The 22,956-nt window shown below is 38.0% G+C and overlaps 1 protein-coding gene across 1 annotated transcript in view; it reads left to right on the forward strand.

Annotated features, from left to right (window-relative positions):
* The window catches only part of LGR5 (leucine rich repeat containing G protein-coupled receptor 5), a 54,507-nt gene that overhangs the window by 6,125 nt on the left and 25,426 nt on the right, over positions 1-22,956 (forward strand). Inside the window, exons 2-4 of the mRNA XM_054273260.1 lie at positions 8,362-8,433; positions 10,006-10,077; positions 20,968-21,183. Coding sequence (XP_054129235.1) covers positions 8,362-8,433; positions 10,006-10,077; positions 20,968-21,183 — 360 coding nt within the window. The remainder of the gene's footprint in view (positions 1-8,361; positions 8,434-10,005; positions 10,078-20,967; positions 21,184-22,956) is intronic.

The raw sequence follows: 22,956 nt of genomic DNA on the forward strand, positions 1-22,956 counted from the left end.
GGCAGGATTTTAATTTAAGTCTTACACATGCTGTTTGTGCTGCCGTAGCAAGTATGCAGAAATAATTTCCTTCTTTTTGTCAGTGGAAGTTCAGCCTGTTTGTAGACTGCTTAATTTCAGTGCAGTGAGAACTTTTGGTACCTACATTTGTCAATTTTTTTCACTTGCTTAGGATGATGGGTAAGGAATTCAGACCACATCACATTTATATCTAATAGGTTCTCGAGCACAGTAGAACCAAATTCTTCCCTCTAAGTTGTTTATTTGAATTTTCAAAGAGAAGTAGACGGAATTCCTCCAGTAATTAATTGCTGTTGCCTCATTGAACCACTCAGAAAACAGCAGCAATCTCAAAACCTGGATCTACACAATTTGTGTTCTTTGCCTATCACACTGAAATGACTAAACAGCTGATACATTTTTCATTATTTTCAGTTTGATCATACTGCAGGGTGCTGCAGTACACTTCAGCCAGTTCCTGCTATTAATGATTATTATTTCCTGCCTTTTCTGATGATACTGACACTACTGGGATAAAACCAAAACCAGCATCAGAAGTGTAAATGACACTTGGGAGACCCAGCCTAGGAAGTATTTTGTATATGATCCACCATTTATTGGTCCATCTTGCTGTAGCATTTAAATACTGAGAAAGAAATTTTAAGATCATTCTGAGGGTTGTGATTTGATTACAACATTCTTCAACCATAGAGGTACTGCCTCTTAATGATTGTATCCATGAGATCCACAGCTGGGAGCAGTGTGGGATGTCCTGGCCGTGCTGGAGTCCCTCCTGACAGTTGTCCTTGCTGTGGTTGGAAGGCAGGTACTTGGATACCTGCTCAGCAGAAGGAGCTGCTGCTGTCAGTGCTGGCTGGGGACAGCTTCACAAAGAGACAGATCAGTTTTCTTTAGCAGTGATTGGATCACAACCATGCCAGATGCAGAAAGAGTCTGTGCCTTTTTTAAGTGGAGAAAGAAACCGTATGTTTTGAACCATATTCTTAACTGACAAAAATCTATGATCTGTTTCATCAAAGCCAGTTCAAGATCAAATACACACTGATTTCATTCCAACTGCTTTAGGTCTGTTGGAGTTATTCCAGTTTACACCCTATGAGAATTTGGCACATGCATTTTAAAAGGCAATTAGGCCCTAAAGCAAAAGCAGACTGTGTTGTATTTGAATTTCCAACTAAATTCTAAGTAGCAATAAACGTAACATGCAGCACAATTATGACTTGCACACCCTTCTCCCCTTCTTTAAAGAAAGGAGAATATTTTTACATTTTCTTCTTTGATCTCTCTGACCATTCAATTTTTAATAGATCATTTGACTCACATTTCTTTTTATATTACTCTAATTTTATAGTTTTAATTAACATGACAGATAGAAATATAAAAAGATAATTAAAATACACACTAACATTTAAATTCCTAGGCTAGCAAAGTAACTCTTAAAAAACATTTTGAAATAGGTGCTGATATCATCTGTGAATTAGTAACACTGCAAATAATCATTTATTAATTAATACATTTCTATTGCATTGGCCTGAGAATAATCATTAATACATTTCAAATCAAACTCTTAACGTTTTAGTTGACTTTGGTTAAGTGCTATATGAATATCCATATTGCCAAAGCTTTTTTGATGTAAGCAGCAGGAACGTTTCACGTTACCTATTTATCGACGTATATGTAAGCTGAAGAAAATTAGAAATAAAAATATATAAATTACATATTGGCTACATATTTATATAAGTGGAGTAAATGTATGTGTAGTCATGTGCTTGTGTACCTCTAACAAAATTCGACAGGAAACAAAATTGAGGCAAGATTCAAAATTGGTAAATTCTTCCTTGAATAAAGGCAATTTTTTATACTGGAACAAGTTGTTCTAGAAAAATATTTCAAAATTTATATTTTCTTGTTATACTTCCATGTTGTTCCTCCCCAAGTAGCCATTTCCTCCATTAGAAATTGGGTTGTAGGTTAAGGATTAATAGAAGTGTTATTGGTGCAGCTCCTCAGAGAGAAGTAAATTACTGGCAAATATGATACTGTGACAGGATGCAAATGAGAGCCCCACTTCTACTTGTGTCAGCACAAATTTTTCCCCTGACTTCAATGAGACTGATATTTCACCATGGATCTTTATCAGGTATTCAGAACAATTATGGCAGTTGGAGGAGGCAGAGCAGGCTTTTAAGAAAGAAGTTTCAAATTACAAAAGAGAGTTTCTTATCTGTACACAAGGTATAAAAGACACAGTCCATGATTACATTAATTTTAATGGAATTTTCTACATACTAGTGTTTTAGCACCAAATTCAGGAAGGTACCACATACAGCAGAACAGGCCCATCTTTTGGGGTTTTTTCACTGCCTCAGGCCTTCTGAATTTTCAATTTATATTCACAAAAAGAAGATTCTTCTATGTAATTTCTTTTCAATTTTCTGTCTGGAGAGGTTGTTAGCTGGAGCATATAATGGAGTAAGCGATGAGTGGAACATCTGTTTTCCAAAAAAACACATAAAGCTGACTGGATTGTGACTCTGTTGATATTAACCTAGTCATATAGATATAGGTACAGAAATGCATATGTGGATGTAGACCTATCCATGATAACATTGTCTTAGCATGTGCAGTCTTTGCTCTTATTCCTTAAATAAAATCAACAAACCAATTAGTGAACAGAAGTAAAATGCAGAGTCAGAGACATACAGAAAGGATTTTAGTTCACAGAATTATTCTTGTAGAAATGCCTCTGTATCTTCGCACAGTTGAAGATTTCAGATTGCACTCACCATTCCATTCTGTATAAGATATTGCACTACATGGGAACTGATTAAATATAATGCAACACAAGTGATGCAATGACATATAATCTAATCTGTATTAAAGGGCATGCACTGGCATGAGTCAGTCTGGTATTCATATCATAGTTTACTGACAAATACTATGAGTCAAATATATTTATCAGAAATTTGAGTGTGATTAATTTCTACGTAATTGTATCTGTTCTGAAATACAACAGTTTCACTTTGCAATAGTGAATCTTGACTCCTTTTAGATTTTTTATTACCATTACATGTTGAGTGACACTGAGATCCAGTGTCATCTATTCTCCTGTTTCAACACCTTGCAATATTTGATAAGTAACTTGTCCCAGAAAACTCCATTGTGCTAATCCTCTTAGAACACATGAATATTGATCAATGTTAATATATGCTTTTTCCCAAGGAGACAGTTGCCTCCCTTTCATGTCTTTTCTTTAGTTTTGATACTACTAGATTTGGAAATACACTCCACAGATGCCTGATCAGCATTTGCTGGACTAGATCTTAAGCAGAGAAGGAAAGCAGCCACTACCAATATTGTACTGTCAATGTCTTCTGCAGACTGAGAAGTAGATGGGTTAGATTTCCCACAGGTTCTTCCTACAGTTAGTGGAAATGTGTTGTCTTTATTAAATTCCACAGTTTTTTATCTGTAGAGAAGATTTTGTAGTGTTTCAAGTTCACCTTCATCCCAGCAGTTATAGAGGAGATGCTTGGTACCAGGTAAAGTTTGTCCTGGTACAGAAAACATCCACACAAAAAGCTGTTTAGAGCTGGCAAAGAAAAATTATTGTACTAGAAATGTAAAGTTGACTGTTCTCAGTCATAACTCATATTTATTTGCTTCCTTCTGATGAATGAAGTTTTTTCTTTTCAGACAATCAAAGGAAAATGAGAACAAAGTTTCTGATAATTTTTGGAGCTTTAGTTCTCCTGTCTGGGAATATTCTTTTGACTGGATGACCACCATTTCTCAGAACTATGACACTGCAGAAGAGGTCAGAATATGTCAAAGGGGTCAACAGATGGGGAGCACTCAAAGGAGAGCCAGACACATCTTTTCTTAGATCAGCCCATAGGCCATGAACATGACCTCCAACACTACAACTATTCCAACAGTGAGCACTGATTGCCAGTGGCAGCTCTGTGGCACTGAAGATATTTTATAAACTACTGTCATTTAAAAGTATGGAGGTCACTTGCTTTTCTGTGTACCTGTCAGGGTACAGGTATCACAGCTCACTTATTTTACATCTTTTAGAAAGAAACTTGCAGTAGTATAAAAACTATGCCTAAGCCAAAAGTATTCTGACTCCAAGTGTAGCAAGTAACAGGTACTGAAGGAAATATGTGGCGGCTCTTCTCTGCAAACCTTTCCAGCCTCCATTAGTTTGCAAGATTACTCAAAGCAGTGCAAGCAAAATCTAAATCTGAAACAACATAAGGCAAAAAATAGGATCCTTTTGGATTACTTTTTCATTAAAGAGATGTGATATATTTAAGCCTAAATGTACTTAATGAGATATCTCTAATATGAGAGATTTTTAAACTAATGTCAGATGTGCTTAAAATAAAAGAACTTTTTAAAATGGATGTTCAAAATTGTTCAAACAAAAAGAGTAAACCATTTGGTTATGTAAGTTCTAAAAACAACTGATTTCATTCCCGTGCTCAGAAGTTATTAACTAAATACTCAGCTATAGAAACATGTACTGTGTCCATTTTCATTCATTCAGGGAAAATTATGCTTACCCATTCAGACTAAAATTACTATCTGAAGTACATCCAAAATTCATTAAAATACTGAGCAGCTTCCCTGAGGTAATTTAGGTAATAGAAAACAAAATAGCTGAAGTAGAGAAGAGTGTAGACACTTGATACATACTGTAGTGTCAACAATAGGATGAATTTTCCCTTATTCCAAGGCTGAGAGTAGAAACACAGTAATAGTAAGAAAATGCTAAAAGGAAGACATTAAAAATTATCAGGAACAAATAAACCAAATTTCCTGAGCTTTGAGGCATGCCATAAACGACTGATATGCTAACTTTTATCCAAGAATACTAAAAGAATTAGACAACCATCCAAATGAATAATTTTTGCTGATTTTTACCAAATACTGCAGTGATGGGGAATTCTAATGGGCCGGGAAGATGCTACTATTGTGCCAGAAGTGGTTTCACAGTGTGTCTTGGGGACAGATAGGTGCTTTTGCTGAACTTGTTCCAGAGACAATCATGAAAAGTGCATAATGGAAAAGGGTTTAGCATGGTAAATGAGTCCAGACAACATTGTTACATCAAAAGTAATTGTTGCCAGATGTCTGCCTTTCCTGATGCTGTCAGGCTGTTTGGTGAGACAACTGCAACAACATACATATCTATACATGGCATTTGTGATATACTTGATGTAACCCTGTGCTGAAGTACGTGGGGTTGTACATGAAGAGCATCATCTGCTGCTGCATCAGCAGAGGAATATCATATAAGATAGCACTAATTAATGTCTGTAAAATTAGTGAGAGCTCTTTCCAAATTGAAAAATATTCTAAGCAGAACTTCAAGAACGACCTGAGGTTGAAAAATACTCACAAGGAGTAAATACGGAAGTTGTGCCTACCAAAGAGTTTAACATGTTTTTTCTACATCTATCTAAATTGTTTGTAAGACATTTTGAATAATTAAGTAGTGATCTAAAAGGAAAAGAAGCAAAAATTTTTAAAAGGGTTGGAGTCTGGAAAAAACCCCAAGTATCAAAAATTACATTTTGGTTTAACAGTTTGGGTAACTACCACTCAGAACAGCTCAGGAGCATAGCTGTACATTTTCAAAAAACACCGAACATTAAGGCTTGCTGTGGAGAGCCACTAAGATGCTCCAAAGCTGGGAAAAACAAGTATTTAGCCATTGAAATGAAAATTTAAAGCTGCACAGTGTCATTGCCACAGTCCTGCATTTACAGTTCAGGTGATGCATGCCTGGTAATTGGCACAGCCCTCCTCCAGGAGCTCTTAAATAGGTCTGATTTTCTCAGCTAGCCCTCTTTGTAGAGAGTATTAAGTCCAAACAGGGGGTATTAGGATGTAGTACATTGGGCAGTTTGCTTTGCCTCAATTGTGAGTGAAGAAGGGGTGGAGGCCTGAAAGAGCATGCTCTTGAGTCTTCAGACAGGTGGGTTTAGTTCTCTGCTCTTTACCAAGTTTTCCATATGACACTCACAACAGTAATCCAAGTGAAAATCTCAATACCTGCACCTTCGTTTTTTTCCAATAAGGTTTTGGAAACCCGTAACTTTCTGGCTCATGCTGAGCTCAAGTCCAGAATTGTGTCCAATCAAGTTGTCAAAATGGCAGAGCAAAAAGGTGCTGTAGGGATGAAGTACTCTTTAGGTTTTCTTTTAAACAATCATATCACAAGAACTGAAATCAGAATTAGACAGGTCTCAGCCTCTACTGGTTAGTGATCCACAAAAGGCATTTACTTCCAGGAGCACAATCTGTTGTTCCTAACCTAATGCATGCCTGCTTGATCCAAGAACAACCCAAAAGTCATTGCCATTTGTGTTGAGAATGAAAGCTGAAGCTTGCAGAGGGCCCTCACACATCTGAAAAAAGGCCCTCACTTCCGAACCTGTAAGTGCCTCATCTTGGAGCAAGAGCAAACCAGATTGCTTTACACATCTGCCTGCAGGAATTCAGCTGCATGTGCCCAGTTCTCAGATGCGTGGAGATCAGACTCCCCTACAGTCTGCAGTGAGAGACAAGCCCAGCAGCTCTGCCTGATGCTGATTGTCATTGCAGAGCACAATCACCTTTGTGTAACAGAGAGAGCTAGCTCAGCATTGCAGGTTACGTAGTTCAGCAGGGATGTCTGTACAGGAAAGAACCTCTTCCACTGACTGAAAATTCCTGAAAAATCTCTGGAGCTAGGATCTAGATCTTTTATTTTTCTTTTCCTTTCTTTTTTTTTTTTCTTTCTTTTTATTTTTCAACATGTAGCCAAATGTATCTTTTTATTTTCTGTATGAAAGCAGTGGCTAAAAACAACGCGTGCACAGGACCCTGTGGTTAGCTCCAGGAAAACTCAATCCCAAAAGAAAACAACATTTAAGGGCCAGTCAGTGCTGGATCTTTGGGACTCCAGTCAAAAGTACTTGGCCTTCTCCATGAACAGTATTAGCAAATCTGGTGCCTATTTCAGCACTGTAGGTTCCTCTCTTGCAGCTTGGTACCTAAGGAAGTTCCTGGAACTAGTCCTGAGCTCTTTACTGAGGGGCCAGGGGCTGAATCAAATGCCAGCTCTGGTATCACATCAGCTGGGCTCTGCAATCCTGGTGTGCAGTATCTTGGCTGATGGGACATACAGTTCCACTTGGCTTAACTTGTTCTGCAAAGGGGTTACATCATATCAGTTTATGGGTTTTGTCAGCCAGGAGTGTACACTGGGGCCCTACTGACTCAAAGGAACTTTACTAGGAAGTTGTCCCTCACCAGTGAGATCTCCAGGTAGGGTACAGGTATCACAGCAAATTCAGGCTGAGTTGTGATGTCAGAAGGCTGAATGCAAGATCATAGAGTGGGTTGGGTTGGAAGGGGCTTTAAAGACCATCTAATTTCAACTCCTTGCCATGGGCAGGGATACCTTCCACTATACCATGTTGCTCAAAACTCCATCCAACCTGGCTCTGAGTAATTTCCAGGATCCTCTTGAGTTGCACTGATGGGGAACTGGACATGGAAATGCCATTATTTCATTTCAAATAGATTCTCTTTCTTAGACACCTTACAGCAGAACGATGCAGTCAGTAATATGCTTTACAGAGTTATTTGGTGTAACCTAGCTCTGTTTACCCAGGTCTGTAAAATACCTTCAGGCAATCTGAGAGCAAGATGCAGTAGAAATAGGGGGGGAAAAGCCCTACAAATTTTAACAAATATACTTTTTGCCAACCTATTATACATGTGCTCACAGAGAAACCTGTTATTCCACCAGTACAGTAGTTTTACATGTAGTTATTTCAGAATGAACTCTAATCATTGGTACGTGGATATATTTTTATATTTGTGCAAATGAGTGAAATGTTCACAGAAATCATACATGCACAATTCCAAAAGTCCATGCCTGTAAATCCTATGATGCTAATGGTTGTCACTATGTCTGTATTATACTTGCTGGGGTTGTTCTAAGCCCTGAAAAGAATATGAGTAATTCAATCATAAATTTGCAATGAAATTGAATTTTTTTGCTGCAGTCCAGCTCTCAGTGAATCAACAGTGCAGTTACAGACTTCTCTTTTTTTGTTGTTGTCTTTTTGGGGATTTGTTTTGTTTTTGTTTTGTTGTTTGGGGTGAGAGGGGTTTGTTGGGGGTTTTTTAAAGTGTATTAATGAAAAAACTAGGCTCTTAAACTACTGCCTCTGGCATCAGTTGCTCAAACATAGCTGTGTTGCACTTTTTAGCATCCAAATTAATTCCACATGAAGAGAAAAGCTATTCACTCTTTTCCTTTTTCAAACTTTGCAGACGTCTTGCAGGAAATGGCTTGACATACATTCCTAAGGGAGCGTTTGCTGGCCTTTTCAGTCTTAAAGTGCTGTAAGTAAACTGTGTGTTGTTTGATATATTTCTGATTTCCTAAATGCTCTAGGGAACTAATTAAACAGTGAAGTTTTGATCAAGTAAATTACATATTTTGATCAGCTCATTTTGAACAATTCAATTGAAGATACATGTGAACATCATTAAATCTTTGTTTTTTCACATAGAAAGTATCCTAAACAAAAGTTGGAAAACATTAATAGCCTTCTAAAAACAACTTGCTCATCAAGTTGTAGATGTCTCTGTACAATATCAAAGGTAAAAATTGATTCAGTTAATAGTTTCTTTAATTATCTCAAAAGTCCTGATTTGAGCTGAATTTTTCATCATCACAAAAAACTGGGGATTTCCTTTTCTTGAGAGACATGGGGGGGAAAACGTTATTGTATACAACACAATGTAATTTAAAACAGTTCACATTTCATATATTTTTCTTTGCATTGTAATGACTATTACATAAATTATTAAAAATATTACAAAATTGTGTCATTTGGAGTAATGAGACAGTACATACAGTTACTAAAATTACTAGCAGGATACATCTCACAGTGTTTACACTAGAGGGGATCTTTGCCCATGTAAAGTTCACAGAAACTGTATTATTAGCAAGAGCACCAGCCTCTTAAACAGTGTCAAGCCCAGCCTGGTGCTACTGTACAAATCTCTACTGAAAAAACACTTAGCAGGAAAAGAAGTATGAAGAGATTCCTGCTCCACCTACTTCTAAGTTGGCAAGCTCTAGCTCTTATTGGCCCAAGCAGATTTAGGCCTGCCAGAAATTATTTCATTTACAATGTCCCATTGAATATGCCTCCTTTTGAAGGCAGCATGTACTACTTTGGACTTATCCACATAGAATATTTATATATGTAGGAGTTGGTCCAAACAAGGGTGTTAGGTAGTATGAATGAAACCATATTCAAAAGAAGGAATATTCTTTAGGAGTGGAAAGTGATTTTTCAGTCTTTGCAAGGTAAATGATGTGATATTTGAGAAAAAATATTTGTCAAGTCATTGCTAGCAACCTTTGGTTTGGGAAAATTTATTTAACTGAAAACAAATTAGCAGTTTAATTATAGAGATAAAATTTTATTCAAACTAAATCATAAATGTCTCACACAGTTAAGAGTTGATTTGCCATTGTTGCATTTTCCTGAGTAAGGATCTCAAGAGTCAGTCCTCCACAGCTTTATCAGAATAGAATCACTTCAGAAGGGGAACAATATCAGTGCATGAGAATGAAAATTTCAGAATCACTGGAGGCAATTAGGAAGTTACAAGCCCTACTGAAAGCAAATCAGATTTATTCTTTTAGCTTCCTTAGCTGCTTTGAAAATCGTGCTCAGAGCTGATGTCTAGCTGTTAACAAACCTAATATGCTACAGGTATTTGTTTGCCTTGAAGAGAGCAGGCCTTTGACAGGGGCAGGGGAATGAACTGTTTGTGTAACTTTCTTTGTAATCTTGAAGTAAGACCAGTACAATGAAGGTAAGCTTGGAAGGAAATTTGCAGTAGAAAGAAATGCTCTTTACTGTGTTGATTGTGGCTTTTGTGCTACTCCCAATGCAGGATGCTGCAGAATAACCAGCTACGGCAGGTTCCTACCGAGGCGCTCCAGAACCTGCGCAGCCTGCAGTCCCTGTGAGTATCCCTGGGTAATCAATTTCCAACCCTGCATGAGCAGTAATATACAATTACCCAATAATTATCTGTTAATATTGCTTTGTAATGTGCTGAATCAACTTTTTCTTTTAATTCTCTTTGAGCTGCTATTCAAGAGAATTGTACTGTCAATTAAACATCAAAAGCAATTGATTTCAATCCAGTAATTTCATTACACTGACAGCCTCTTTGCAGCATTATAGACTGATTCAACATCTGAGAAGACACTCATTGGCTTGCAATGCTTTCTGTCAAAAACATGACTTCTTGTTAGTATTCTTTACCAGGGGAGAGAAGGAATCTCAAATTACTCCCTTCTTTTTTTTCATTTGGTGTAATTTTTTTTTAAGCACTATGGAAAACACTAATAACTCATGAAACAAAATGTACTAGAGGATAGTTAATTATATTCTGTGCTTCAGGCAGGCCTCTGTATTTATACTCTTGACTGTCCATGCTGACTCAGTCCACAAGCTTCAGTTTTAACAGGACTGCTGCCAGAAGTGCTGGACCAAGAGTGAAGTGCAGACCATTGGCTGCTTCGTGGTATGAATGAAATTATTTTGGTGTGCTTCTGCCCTAAAAGAATGGTTGTATCAAGTTGAGCTAAAAGCTGACCTAGCCCAGCATCCAGCCTGCAATAACAGGTGCCAAATGAAAACAGGAAGGTCCAGCAAAGAGTACAATACTGCTTTGGTAAACTGTTCCAGCAGCCAAAGATTTGCACTCAGGGACTCACTGAGTCTGTTGTGGCTTTGATAGATAAACGGTTTTCTTCTATGGGTTTGTACAATTGTAGTTTGAGCCAGTGAAACTTTTGTGTCTGCATGTCTGCTGATGAGCTAGCATGGTGAGGTACCTTCTGATATGTACTTGGAACTTTTCACTACATTTGATGTTCTCTGCAGCATCTGGAGAAGGTGGAAACAGCAGTTTGGTATTCATGTACACCACATTTATATACCTCTCTTGTATCTCTATTAGTCAATTTTTCAGATGCAATCTGTTAGGATTGTCTGTCATGTGGAAGCTTTTCCATTCCTCTGTCATCCTTGTCATGTTGCTGAACTCTTTTTCAGTTCTCATGTATTTGATCTGAGATGAGTGAAGGAGAGATAAGCCCTGTACAGAATGTTTAAAGAGCTTGGCACCACGGGTTTATAGAGGGCAAAAATTGATGAGTTTTTGCTTGCTTTCCTACTAATTTAAAACTTTGGTTTGTGTAATTTTTTTAACCTTTACTGAATGCTAAGCTGTTATTTTCATTCTTATTGCAACTGCAGGACTTCTTTCTAGCATGTTAGTAGCTACTCAAGAACTTGTCCTGTAAAGTTGGAATTGCCTTTTCCCTCTTGACCGCTCTTGACACTGGGCTTCATCTGCCATGTTCCTGTTCATGCACTTGGGCATCAAGAGTTTCTTCTGCTGCATTTGCACTTCATTTTTTGAAACCACTAAGATGTTTTTGCTATCTAAACAGAGGATGCAGTAAATTGAGTCAGTTTCTGAACTATCCACAAAATTGTGTTGCCACCTGATACAAAAATAAATCACAAAATTTTCTAAAGAAGCTACTGATTTTGAATCTGCAGCATGACATATCTAGATGATTGAAAACAGAAAAGCATTTTTTTGCTCAGAGGAAAATGTCAAATTACTCTTCTCTATGCTTTAGCTGACCACCTTATATTGTCACGGAATTACTTGCAAATAAAACTATTTTCCTAAAATGTTACAAGATCCAAATAGAGAATTCAATCTGGAAGTTCAAATAGCTTTCACAAGAAATGTTGCTACAATGTGCACTGATCACCAACATCACAAGTCAAAGTCTGACATTGGCAGGGATAGAATGAGCATCTGTACCAATCTGGTTAGAGTTAAGATGTGTTGGTTGAGAAATGTGCTATGTTGAACAAACTATTTATATTTTTTTTGTGTAGGTAAAGAAGTTCCACCAAAAGGTTAATATATTTTATATACATATTGTTCAGCCAAAATCTGAAGATCAAAATTAATGAAATTAGTTTATTTGCAAAAAAATCATGTCATCTTGTATAACTTAGCACTACACAGACACACATTATACTGTAATAGCTCCCATGTTCTTATACCTGTCTTGAACTACATTTGCCTCCTTAATAAACAAAGCATTTGTTAAGGTTTCTAAAGGTGAAACAGCCCTAAGAATTAATTATCTTATAATTGTTATTTGGTCAGTGCTTTTTTTCTTTATTGACCAGACACAGACAGAAATATCTCAGCCATATACTTTTGAGGTTACAGTTCTTTCCTTTGATCTTTGAAAAAGTCATGAGAAAATGCTGGTCTAGTGACTATATTAGGTTTTGTTTCTGCTAAACAAACAAAAAAATCTTGCTGAGATCACATCACTCTATACACATTCTGGACCCAAACATGATAAGCCAAGCCAACAAGAGTTCCTTTGTTACTCTGAAAGAGATTGTTGAATTTTCAGTACAGTTGCTAAACAAAATGACAGTCTCACTCAGGCTTTGTTGCAGATATTTTTTTCCTTGGGTGAAGAAGTTGAAGAAGTAAAGTGGAATTTGTGCAGTCTATTTAAAGGACTGAATTAAAACAGAGGGAGAAAAGGAATGGTCAGTAGAAACCTTTGGACAGCTGCCTAGCAGACCCAAGATGGAATGATAGGGGTTTGTACAGAATAACTACTATCACCTGAAAAACGATCACTAGCAAAAGAGACCTCTTTGAGGAAAAGAAAACTATTATTCTTTTGTTTGCTTAAAAGGGGTTGTGCCTGCCAGATAAAGGTGTGCACAGATTCAGTTTCTTGTTTCGTATAGTCTAGGAATTTTCTGTTCACAAGGTTGTTGTGCATTGGTTTCTGATTTACAATAGGAATTATTTCTTGAAGCCTTTGAAATAGCAGGAGTCTTTTCAAGAGTGTAATTAAGAGGTTAAAAGCCTTCTCAAGAGCAGTTTCTATAAGATAACAACTTCTTCTTTTTATTATGTTTAGGTGTGCAGGTGGCACGATTTCTCAAAGCCTCACTAACCCTTTGCTTTAGTTAGCATATATGTGGGGGAAAAATAGCCAGTGTTGGGACTCAAATATCTTCCTTTTGTGGTTTTTCCTCAAGAAAGACAGTCATGCAAAGGGGCAAACCATAGCAACTGCCTTGATACCTTAATAAATGTGAAGAGGATTATGTTAAAATCCTTTTTATAGAAGTATCCATGTTTAATTGTGCATGTGTGCACAATATGTACATATGCACACACTAATATTCCACATTCACTCATAATACAAATTTGTCACAAATTTTTGCATCCAGGGTATTTCTGGATGATATCCTCTCCCTGTTATCCAGTTACAGCCTAAAAAATGACAGTATAGGTGTCAATATTGATAGAACCATTAGTTGATGTTAAATCACCTGTGGTACGGAGAATAAGAGCTGATGTGTTGCAGGAACAAGCAACAATTTCTTTCACTTTATTGTCCAAGTTGCATTGCCAGCATGTAGAATGATATGACAAGTTTGAGTGAGAAATATTCATAAATTTCTTAAGTCTTGACTTACCTCTAGAACGGATCAATCTTATTCAGACAGCCGATATTACTCAATAATTACTATAAAATGAGAAATAGGCACAAAAGTTAACCCAAAACACGTAAGGTTTGTGAATTTCACCTTTGACAAGAAAAATCCATGAGAAAACCTAAACAAATGAATGACAATTTTTTTCTGACACTGAAGCAAAAAAATAAGATTGAAACAATATTAAAATATTCTCTAGTTTTATAAAAGTCTTTGTAGTTCAGTAGTCAAAACCAGCGATGTGCTGCTTTGGTTAATAAATGAGTTCAGCTACCAGAGCTTGGGCAATGTTTCCATAGGACTCTGGTTCCCTGTGTGGCAGGAGGATCAAGGAAGTAATGAGTACATGCTGATTTTGAGACGTAGTTTTGAGCAGAAGGGTTTCTGTATTATTGGATAGTCCATAATTTTTCCTCAGAAATCTAGTGTGAGCTCAAATTATCCAGGTTGCTGGTCCTAACAATTGAAATGGCATTTATTTCTGTCAAGCACAACAGAGTGTGTAGATACCTTGATTGAAAGGGAGGAACACACAACCACTGATGTGTCACAACTTAGTACTTGGCAGCAGGGTTGAAAGAGTCACTTGAATGCTCTCATCTCTATTAGTCACCTTGAGCAAATTTATTTCTTTAGAACAGACTATAAGAAGGAAAACTCTTGATTTTGTGTTTCACACATCATCAATATCTCCATTCTGTGTTTAAATCAAGAAAACTTTTAGTGATTTTTAATATTTATGTATAGTTCAATAACTTCTCACATATGTATATTGATGTGTTTTTCAAGTGTCATTTTTAATTAGCAGCTTATTTTCAAACTTTTTTTCATTTAATGCAGGTATTTGTTTAAATAGGTAACTTTGTTTCTCTAGTACAATCACGTTATTTTTAATTTCACCATTTATATAATGGAATTTATATATAATTTCAGTATGTTTGAACAAGCAGGGCATGGTCAAAAACTGGCAATGACATATCATTAATATTTTTTACTTTTTTCCCAAATATGTTAATATTTGATTTTTCCCAAATATGTTAATCTTTGATATTACTAGCCACTGGAAAAGCTGCAGATCTTCATTTTCAAATGTTCCCAAATAAAGGAGGAAAGGGTAATTGTCATTGCATATGGAAAAGCTTTTGCTATTCTTTTATTTGAATTATTGTAACACAACCCTTTGCAGTGAATACTATAGATGAAACTTCCATTCTATTTATTTTCTTGTTTAGATATCATTGTTAATGATGTCTAAACAGCTCTGACTGCTGCATTGTCAGACACACAAATAGTCAAAATTAAGAACAGGTCGGGTGCTATCTCACTGCCCATGTCACACCAGTCATGCAGAACATTTCAAAGCAGTATTATTTACTGTATCACTTACTCTCATTCCTGTGACATTTAAAGGACTTTTGCTTTGATAGTGGAAAATAGGGCAGAATAGCATACAAAGCACTTTAAACAGTTGACAGATGGAAAAAATAAATCATCTTTTCTCCCTTAACAACCTGCAAAGCTACAATTTAGTGAAGTAAAGTGATTCGACTTTACAAGTAACAGCAAAGTAGTGTCAATGAATTTTTTTTAGCATTTTCCCACATAATTTGTGGATTTCTTATATTTTAATTATTGGGTACTTCAGCATTTATAGACCACCTGATGCTGACACTTGGTTTGATGCAAAATATTATCTAGAATTCATCTCAGATATTCTCAGTAGTTGCCTGTCTGGAACAGGTCAGCAAATGGATTTTTCAATGTCCCCCTACTCTCCCAAATATTTGACATTTCAAGAGAAGTTTCCATGCCTAGCCTGAAAAAGCACTGGAAGACTTTGAGGACACATAGTTCTGCAGCTCTTCCAGTTCAGGCTTAAAATTAAAACCCAACACTTTTTTTCCCCAGAAATGTTAAATTTGAACAATTATTTTCCACTTTGATGCATCTGTTAATAATCCTGCTTTTTAATTGAAAGACCAAACAACTTTGATGAAGCTACATTCTCTCCCAAGAACTGTTTTCATGAAAAGACAGGAGCCTTAGTTGTGGTTTTCCATGTCACACCCCATGATAATGAAGGCTACAGAAGGTATTATCCTTCTCAAGAAAGCTGGTACCTCAACGGGTACCCACAAACTCTCAGAGGAGGAATTTCCCACATTTGAAATTGAGGTTGTTTGTACCCATGCAGATGTCTACGCATACACAAAGATGTCTCAAAATTCGCTGTTGCAGTCTCCTTGGTTTATTGCACACCTTCACCATCCGTCTGCTGCAGCCCCGAGGCAGTGGGTAGCAGAAGAGAGATTGAAACACCAAGCAGTAGTAGAGTATCAGACCACCCCTCTCAGTCACAGACATTTTTCTGGACTGATAACCAAGGAGAGGAAGATAGAGGTGCAAGGTTACCTAAAATGCATTTGCTACTGTTTTTTTTTTTTAATGTGCAGCCTCTAACTCAACCAGTCAGTTGCTCTCAAAGTGAGGTGTAAAGAGACTGTATCAGCAGTTCCAGGCCAGCTGGTGATGTATTCTTTCATCTAATAGGAGCCACCAGGCATCTGACTCTTTCCTGTCTTATGAGTAATCTCAGAAGAGTGGAGATTTATCACATCTCTAAGACAGACAAATTTCTCATCCTCAGAACTCATCCTGCATGGCTGAAGCCCGCCAGGGTATGTGGGAGGCAAGAGGCTGCTTTTGGAGTGTTTGGCAGCACAGGGGCTTACAGCAGGTTTCCAGTCAGGTCCTGGGGTCATGCAGTGGCCACTGTGGTAATCACAAGCAGGGCAGGCAGTGCTTCAGAGCACTCCCAGGCTCTGGCTGTGGCCCCTTGCCCAGCTGCACTCTTAACAGAGTCCTTGGCATGCTTTTGACCCATGCCAAAGAACATTCCCCTGAACTGGGGAATGTATTCCTGGGGTTCATCTGGTAGATCACATGCCCCTGGGACTGTCCTCAACAGGTGACAGCTTGCTTGGGAGGCTAGGAAAGGTCACTCCAAGCCATTTGGCTGAGGATTTGAGGGTGCTCCCAGACACATCAAACATGTCTGTCTGTCGGTGGGGTCATGATCTGAGTCTGTAGCCAGGTTCCTGGGATAACCCAACAGCTGCTAGCCCCCACTTTTCCTCAGTTGTGGGGATTGAAAGTACCCAGTACCAGAGCCAAGGTTTTTATCTTTGTATAAACGTAGCAATGCAGTTGGTCTCTTGTCTGTATGCAGCAAGACAGCATCCATCATCTTGAATGCAGGTTTACCAACACCCCTGAGCAGCACATCTGAATGTGAAGAGAAACACTATGGATTGAGAAACTCCCAGGGCTGCAGCAACCTCCTCATGTAAGGCTGAGCAGTGGGACAGAAACCAATGCTCCTAAACTGTGGCTTGTTATTTGTTCGTTTTGGTCTTCTTGTTGCCATGCAGGGTTCTTTGTATCAGTCCTGTAAAACTGAGATATGAGAACTGCTGGACTGTTGTGTTGTAATTAAGCTTTTTACAATAGTCCTAGCATTTTCCCCTGTGGACCGAAGGGGATATCCTGCTTAAAAGACCAGGTTTGAAAAACATGGCTCACAACAGCCAGCTCTATTTTTATTACATCCACTTTTCAAAGCTGGTTTAGATGTCACTTGCCATTACCTAAGTGGTACTTTAGTCAATCCTGTGAACAAGCCCCTGAAAGAGTCTGTGTGCCAACACACTAACAAAGATGGCGGGCTGCAAGTGGCCCTCTCCTGGCCTTTGTGCCGTCCCCAGACAGGCCCTGTCCATCACTGCTCCATACTTCATGGAGAAACTTGACTGAGGCTCCCTGCATTACAGAGCTGAATCAGGAGAAGAGGAAGGTGATACAAGAGGGACAAGTGCCGCCTCCTTTAATCCACCATGACCAACATCAGTCTCCTGTGCTCCCACTTCTCTGCCTCCCCCTACCTCTTAGGTACAGTCCCTTTTCCTTTGGTCTTACCTCTCCTACTTTAAACTTAAACATCAAAAGAAGCACTTTATCCCTGACTTCCTTGTGGCTTCCCTCTTCTGCAGACCTTTCATTGTGTTCTGGCCCTCATCCATTCAAAATGAGGCAATCCATGTAATAGCTGTTCATTTCAGAGGGAAAAATGGCTTGGGAGAAATCTCCTTCCTGATCTCCTATCTAGCATTTGATTTAAACCTAAATGAATAAGCAAGGCACTCCAACAAGATATTAAGGAATTTCTTGGTTGTGGAATATACCCAGGTTGTAGCTGTTTTTGAGAAAAGATACAGAAAATGGGGGGAAAAAAATATATTCCCTTAGAAACCTACCACTTCTATGAAACTTAGCATCCATTCATATTAAATTGATTAAGAAATGCAAATCAAGTCTTTTTCAAACAACTGCCTTTGTCTGTACCAGTAAATGAGGGTTTCATTTTACATGGACAATATCTTTTCATAATTTTTGAGCATGGTCGCAGAATTCTCAGTGTGTCACAGGAAACACTAGTGGGTTACAGTCCACATATCTCAGGCTTTTGCTTTGAAGAGTTTAGACATTTTAAGTGAGCTCATGGTGAATTTCATAGTGGCTGCTTTATTTACATGCTGCCTATCAGAAGAGATCAAGTATTTCTGTTTCCCTAAATTAGCTCTCTCTGGAATATAATAGCAGCTTTCAAACTCACCACATGTTATCTACATATATTTTTCAGTTATAAATAGGGTCATGTTTGTGAGTTAATGGGTTTAGTTCTGAAAGTGCCAAAACTTTGATCAACACATGTAAAACAATTGGCTGAAAAGGGTGATTTTGATCAGTCCTTTATACATCAATGTGCATTACCTACAGTATGACAGGAAACATAACCACTACTGAAACCTTTTAATATCTGCAAGAGGGAAAACGGTGCTTGGAAATTTAAAAAAGATTAGATAACGAAAGAGCACTTGAGGCAGTACTTCTTATAAGTACTTGCTGGATATGTAACCCAGTTACAGAACCTGAAGCACAAATCATTGCAGCTTTTTTGTTTCTTCCAAGCTTTATTTAAACAATAATTCAACTATCTGGGATTTCATTTACAGTACAGCAGTTCTGTTTTTCTTTCTGTTCTGTGGGTTTTATTTACATAGCCAGTGGTGGGTTTATATTTGGAAACTTCAGTTATTAAAAAAAAATTCTGTTCCTTGATTTGCTACGAAATATTGGTAAGATAAAAATCCTGGTCTCACTGACGACAGCAGAAATATTGCCATTTCAGCCACAGGGTCACATACAAACAAGTAACTGTTGGCTTCTCCACACAGCCTGCCATGCTGGGAGTGACTCCCATGGAGTGAGCAGGGACACCAGGGCTGCCCAGGCAGCCTTCCTATTGAACACTGAGATGTTAACTGCAATACTGCAGCACATGGAGTTTGAATAAAGCCTCCATTCTTTAATCAGGGAAACTGTCAAACTAAGGCAACTGTAACTTCTTAGTTTACATACCACCATCACCCAGGGAAGAAATTTACTTCTGACTGAACACAAAGAAATCTCATCTACTCATTCAAATTATACCTTATTTGAAAACACAGGCATAACATGGTGTTGCCTGAGGAAAGGAGGAAGAAAAACATGAGTATTTCTAAACATTTCCAGCCTTACCCATTTGTTGACAGACCACTGAGTTATTTTGGAAGCTCTGTCTCTGCTGCCTGACATGTCAGTTATTATATTGAAAATTTAATTGTACAAGGGCTTTGACACTGAACCTTATAAATTTGTTCCAACTGACCTTGTCTCAGTTATTTGCCAGCCTGGCACGGAGCCTTAGCAGTCATTATTTGTTCTCATGAAGAAGGTAGGGCCAGCATGGAACACGAGATAGAATGGACCTGACATTTTACATGACTGTAAATGAGGAAGCAGCTTTAAATAAAGAGATTAGTATGCCCACCACAAAGAGTATTGCATTTCTCTCAAAGAGACCAAATTTAGGTTGTACAGAATTACTTCTTTGTACCCCAGGTGTGGCTGTTTGTTCTGTACTATTTTCAAACATCTATTTAAATTTATTTCTGCTTTACCATTCACTTAATTACTCTTCTCTAAACATTTCATGAAAATTTTTAGAGCACAGCTTTCATGTTATGGAAAAGGTAAAGTCACTGCAATACATTAAAAGTAGAAAAAGTTTATCAGGGCCCACATCCCCAACTGGGTGTTTCACAAATTTTCAGAAATCTGAAGTGCACTTTTAAATCTTTCCCTGAAAGATTCACAATGAAAAAGCAAAACACAGCAAAAACAAAAGCCGGTGAATAGAGGACGTTGTATTTGCAGCACCACATCTGAAAAGGCTTGCTAGCTTTAATCCTTAATTACACAAGTGTAAGAACAAAGCATCACCTGCAGACTCTGCAAAGGTACAACGTGCAGTTGAGCTCCCTCTGTTGGCTCTGCAGCAGCTGAAGTGCATTTAGCAACTTCTTTTTCAACACAAATACATCACATTGGCAATAGGAATCTCTAGGTAAAAAACATTATGCTGCTACTAAAAAAATGTGAACTTCAGTTCTCATTAGAATTATTAGGATAAACAATATTTGCAGTGAAACAGGCTCCCAAGGGAAGTGTTCACAGCAGCAAGGCTAACAGAGTTCAAGAAGTGTTTGGACAATGCTATTGGATACATGATGGGACTCTTGGGGATGGTCCTGTGCAGGGCCACGAGTGAGGCTCAGTGATCCTTGTGGGTCCCTTCCAACACAGCTCATTCTGTGATTCTATAACTCCGTAATATTAAAGGAAAGGTAAAGCAGGAACCTCCAGAGACTCAGAAGTGAGTTCTATTTATGGGTTTTGGAAGGGTGTTTAGCATTTGGAAATCCAAAATATCTTGCAGCTCGGTGATTTGTAGATTCTGGAAGAGAGTCTCTGGATGATTTTCGTGCACTTTTTTGTTCTATGGTTTCAAACAATTGCAAAAGGAAACAAAGTCATACCCGGTCTTTAGAGAGACTCTGCTCAAAAATGATCAGTGTGTGCTCTCAGTGAGTTGATGGCTCCAAAGGAGAGCTGTTGTCTCTGCAGAGCCAGATGACAAGCAGACATTTAAACATGATTTTAGATCTCAACGATGAGGATGCAAGCAAGATGGGAATGTGGAATCTCCAGAAAATGAAAACTGGAAGTGGCAATCCATGCCCATCCTTTGGGGTTATGTTCATGGTAACAACTTCTTATAGCTGTTGTGCAAAGACACTTTTCTTTTCTTGAAGTCAATTTTCTCTGTTTCTTCTTCTCCTAGGCGTCTGGATGCCAACCACATCAACTATGTACCCCCCAACTGCTTCAATGGCTTGGTCTCCCTTAGACACCTGTGGCTAGATGATAATTCCTTGACAGAAATTCCTGTCCAAGCTTTTAGAAGTTTACCAGCACTTCAGGCAATGACATTGGCACTGAATAAAATTCATTACATACCGGACTATGCCTTTGGAAACCTCTCCAGCTTGGTAGTTCTGTAAGCTTTATTGATTTCTTTTTATACACAGTGTCTTCTTGAAGGGCTTTGGCCTCTTGGAGAAACAGATTATTTTTTGCATCTTGGTACAGTTTGACTAGCATTTGCTAAACCACTTGTTTTGATCTAGCTTCAAAGTTTCCATCTCAATAAAATATTCAAAGGAATTAAAAATCACCCTATCTGGTCAGCAAAACAAACAGGAAGGGGCGCATTATTTGTTGTCTAAGATTGAAAGAGAGAAGATTAGAAACAGGAAATGAATGGAAATCTTTCTGGGGAACTTGGAAAGAATGCCATCCAGTAGAAAAAATATGGATTTCCTGTCATAGAAAGTATATGTAGTTGTGTATTCGGTTACATTTGCATACCGGTTCCACTAACTGAAACATGCATGGCTGGCACCAAAATCGGGAAGGCATACTATGAATCATGGTTTCAGCTTCTTACCTTCTGGGAATGTACCAAATGGAAAAAATCTAGACTGGCTGGAGAAACTTAATGGAGAAGTAATTTCAGGATGCTTTGGAAAACATTAACATTATTAAAGAGAGAATTATATAATCAAGCTACAGAGGCTGTCAGAAACCATGTAAGACACTTAGCATGTGGTAGCATACTCTAGCCCCAGTGTAAGCATTGAACCTGGCACGCATCAGGGTTCTTCATTGGCAGCTATAGTCATTATCTCGGCCTCCATGGGGCCCCAGAATTGGGGATAAACACCTGACTTGTGCTGCAATGCCTTTGCCTTCTCTTTACATTAAACATCAATCCCTTTCAAGTTAAAGAATGGATGGACTTGTGATTGATTGACCTTCTAGACTTATGTCAGCAATGGAAAAGACAAGAGGCTGTCTTGAACATTGTTCTCTAGACCCCTACCAGAAATGTAGTGGTAAGAGGACAGTTAAGAAATGCAGGAGAAAATAATTTCTTTTCATGCCGTGCTTGCTTCTGCTCAGTTAGGTTTCCTTATTTAAGCTCTGCCTTGCTTATTTCTAATAATCTGGGCTTTGAAGTGGTTAATAGTTGAATCATTTCTCACAACCAAAAAGATCAGCCAAAATAGCTGATCTTTTTGGCTTATCAAAATCTTTGTGTGTGGTTCTGCTTTCATTGGGTTACTACTCTATACAGTATGGCAAACTTTCTACACAGTGGAAAAGTGCATGGTCAATTGGAGCAAGTGAAAACCTTTATAATTAAAGATCCAAACATAATTGAAATTTGAAGATGCACTCTTCATGCTAACTAAAGCATTAAAGGTCAGAGTAGTCATTAAAAATATAGAGCTGATTGGGTTTCTTCCTAGAAAAGAAAAAACCCACAGAACATTTTTATTTTGCTGTCAGAATCCCTGCCTTTGATAGACAGGTAAACTCAATTTCTCTAGGTTCTGTAGAACATTAGAGAGCCTCTGATCTTTAACAATATTTTCAGAATATAATGAAGGCCCTGGCAGCCACTCATTCACAGCCTTTCTTTTCTCTTAGTGCCCTTCTCCCTTAGTTTCCTTCTACTACAGGGGTAGGATTTTGAGGACAAAATAAAAGGAAAAATCTGGGGAAAAGGCATTCTTTTTAAATTAAATGACCTGAAGTGGCTACAAGTTGAATCTACTCACATTAATGAGCTTCACTCAGAGTGGGTTTTTTTTCCATGTCAATCTGAAAGACAGAAATAGGTAGAACTCAGAGACTTGAGATGGGTGGCAGGGAGAAGGGATTAGAATTGGTTAAAAATATAAAAATTACTGTCAAGTGCTAAATA

Source organism: Melozone crissalis, unplaced genomic scaffold (genome assembly GCF_028551555.1).
Source record: "Melozone crissalis strain CALT ecotype California unplaced genomic scaffold, PUWL_Pcris_2 ptg000004l_1, whole genome shotgun sequence".
NCBI classification, from domain to species: Eukaryota; Metazoa; Chordata; class Aves; order Passeriformes; family Passerellidae; genus Melozone; species Melozone crissalis.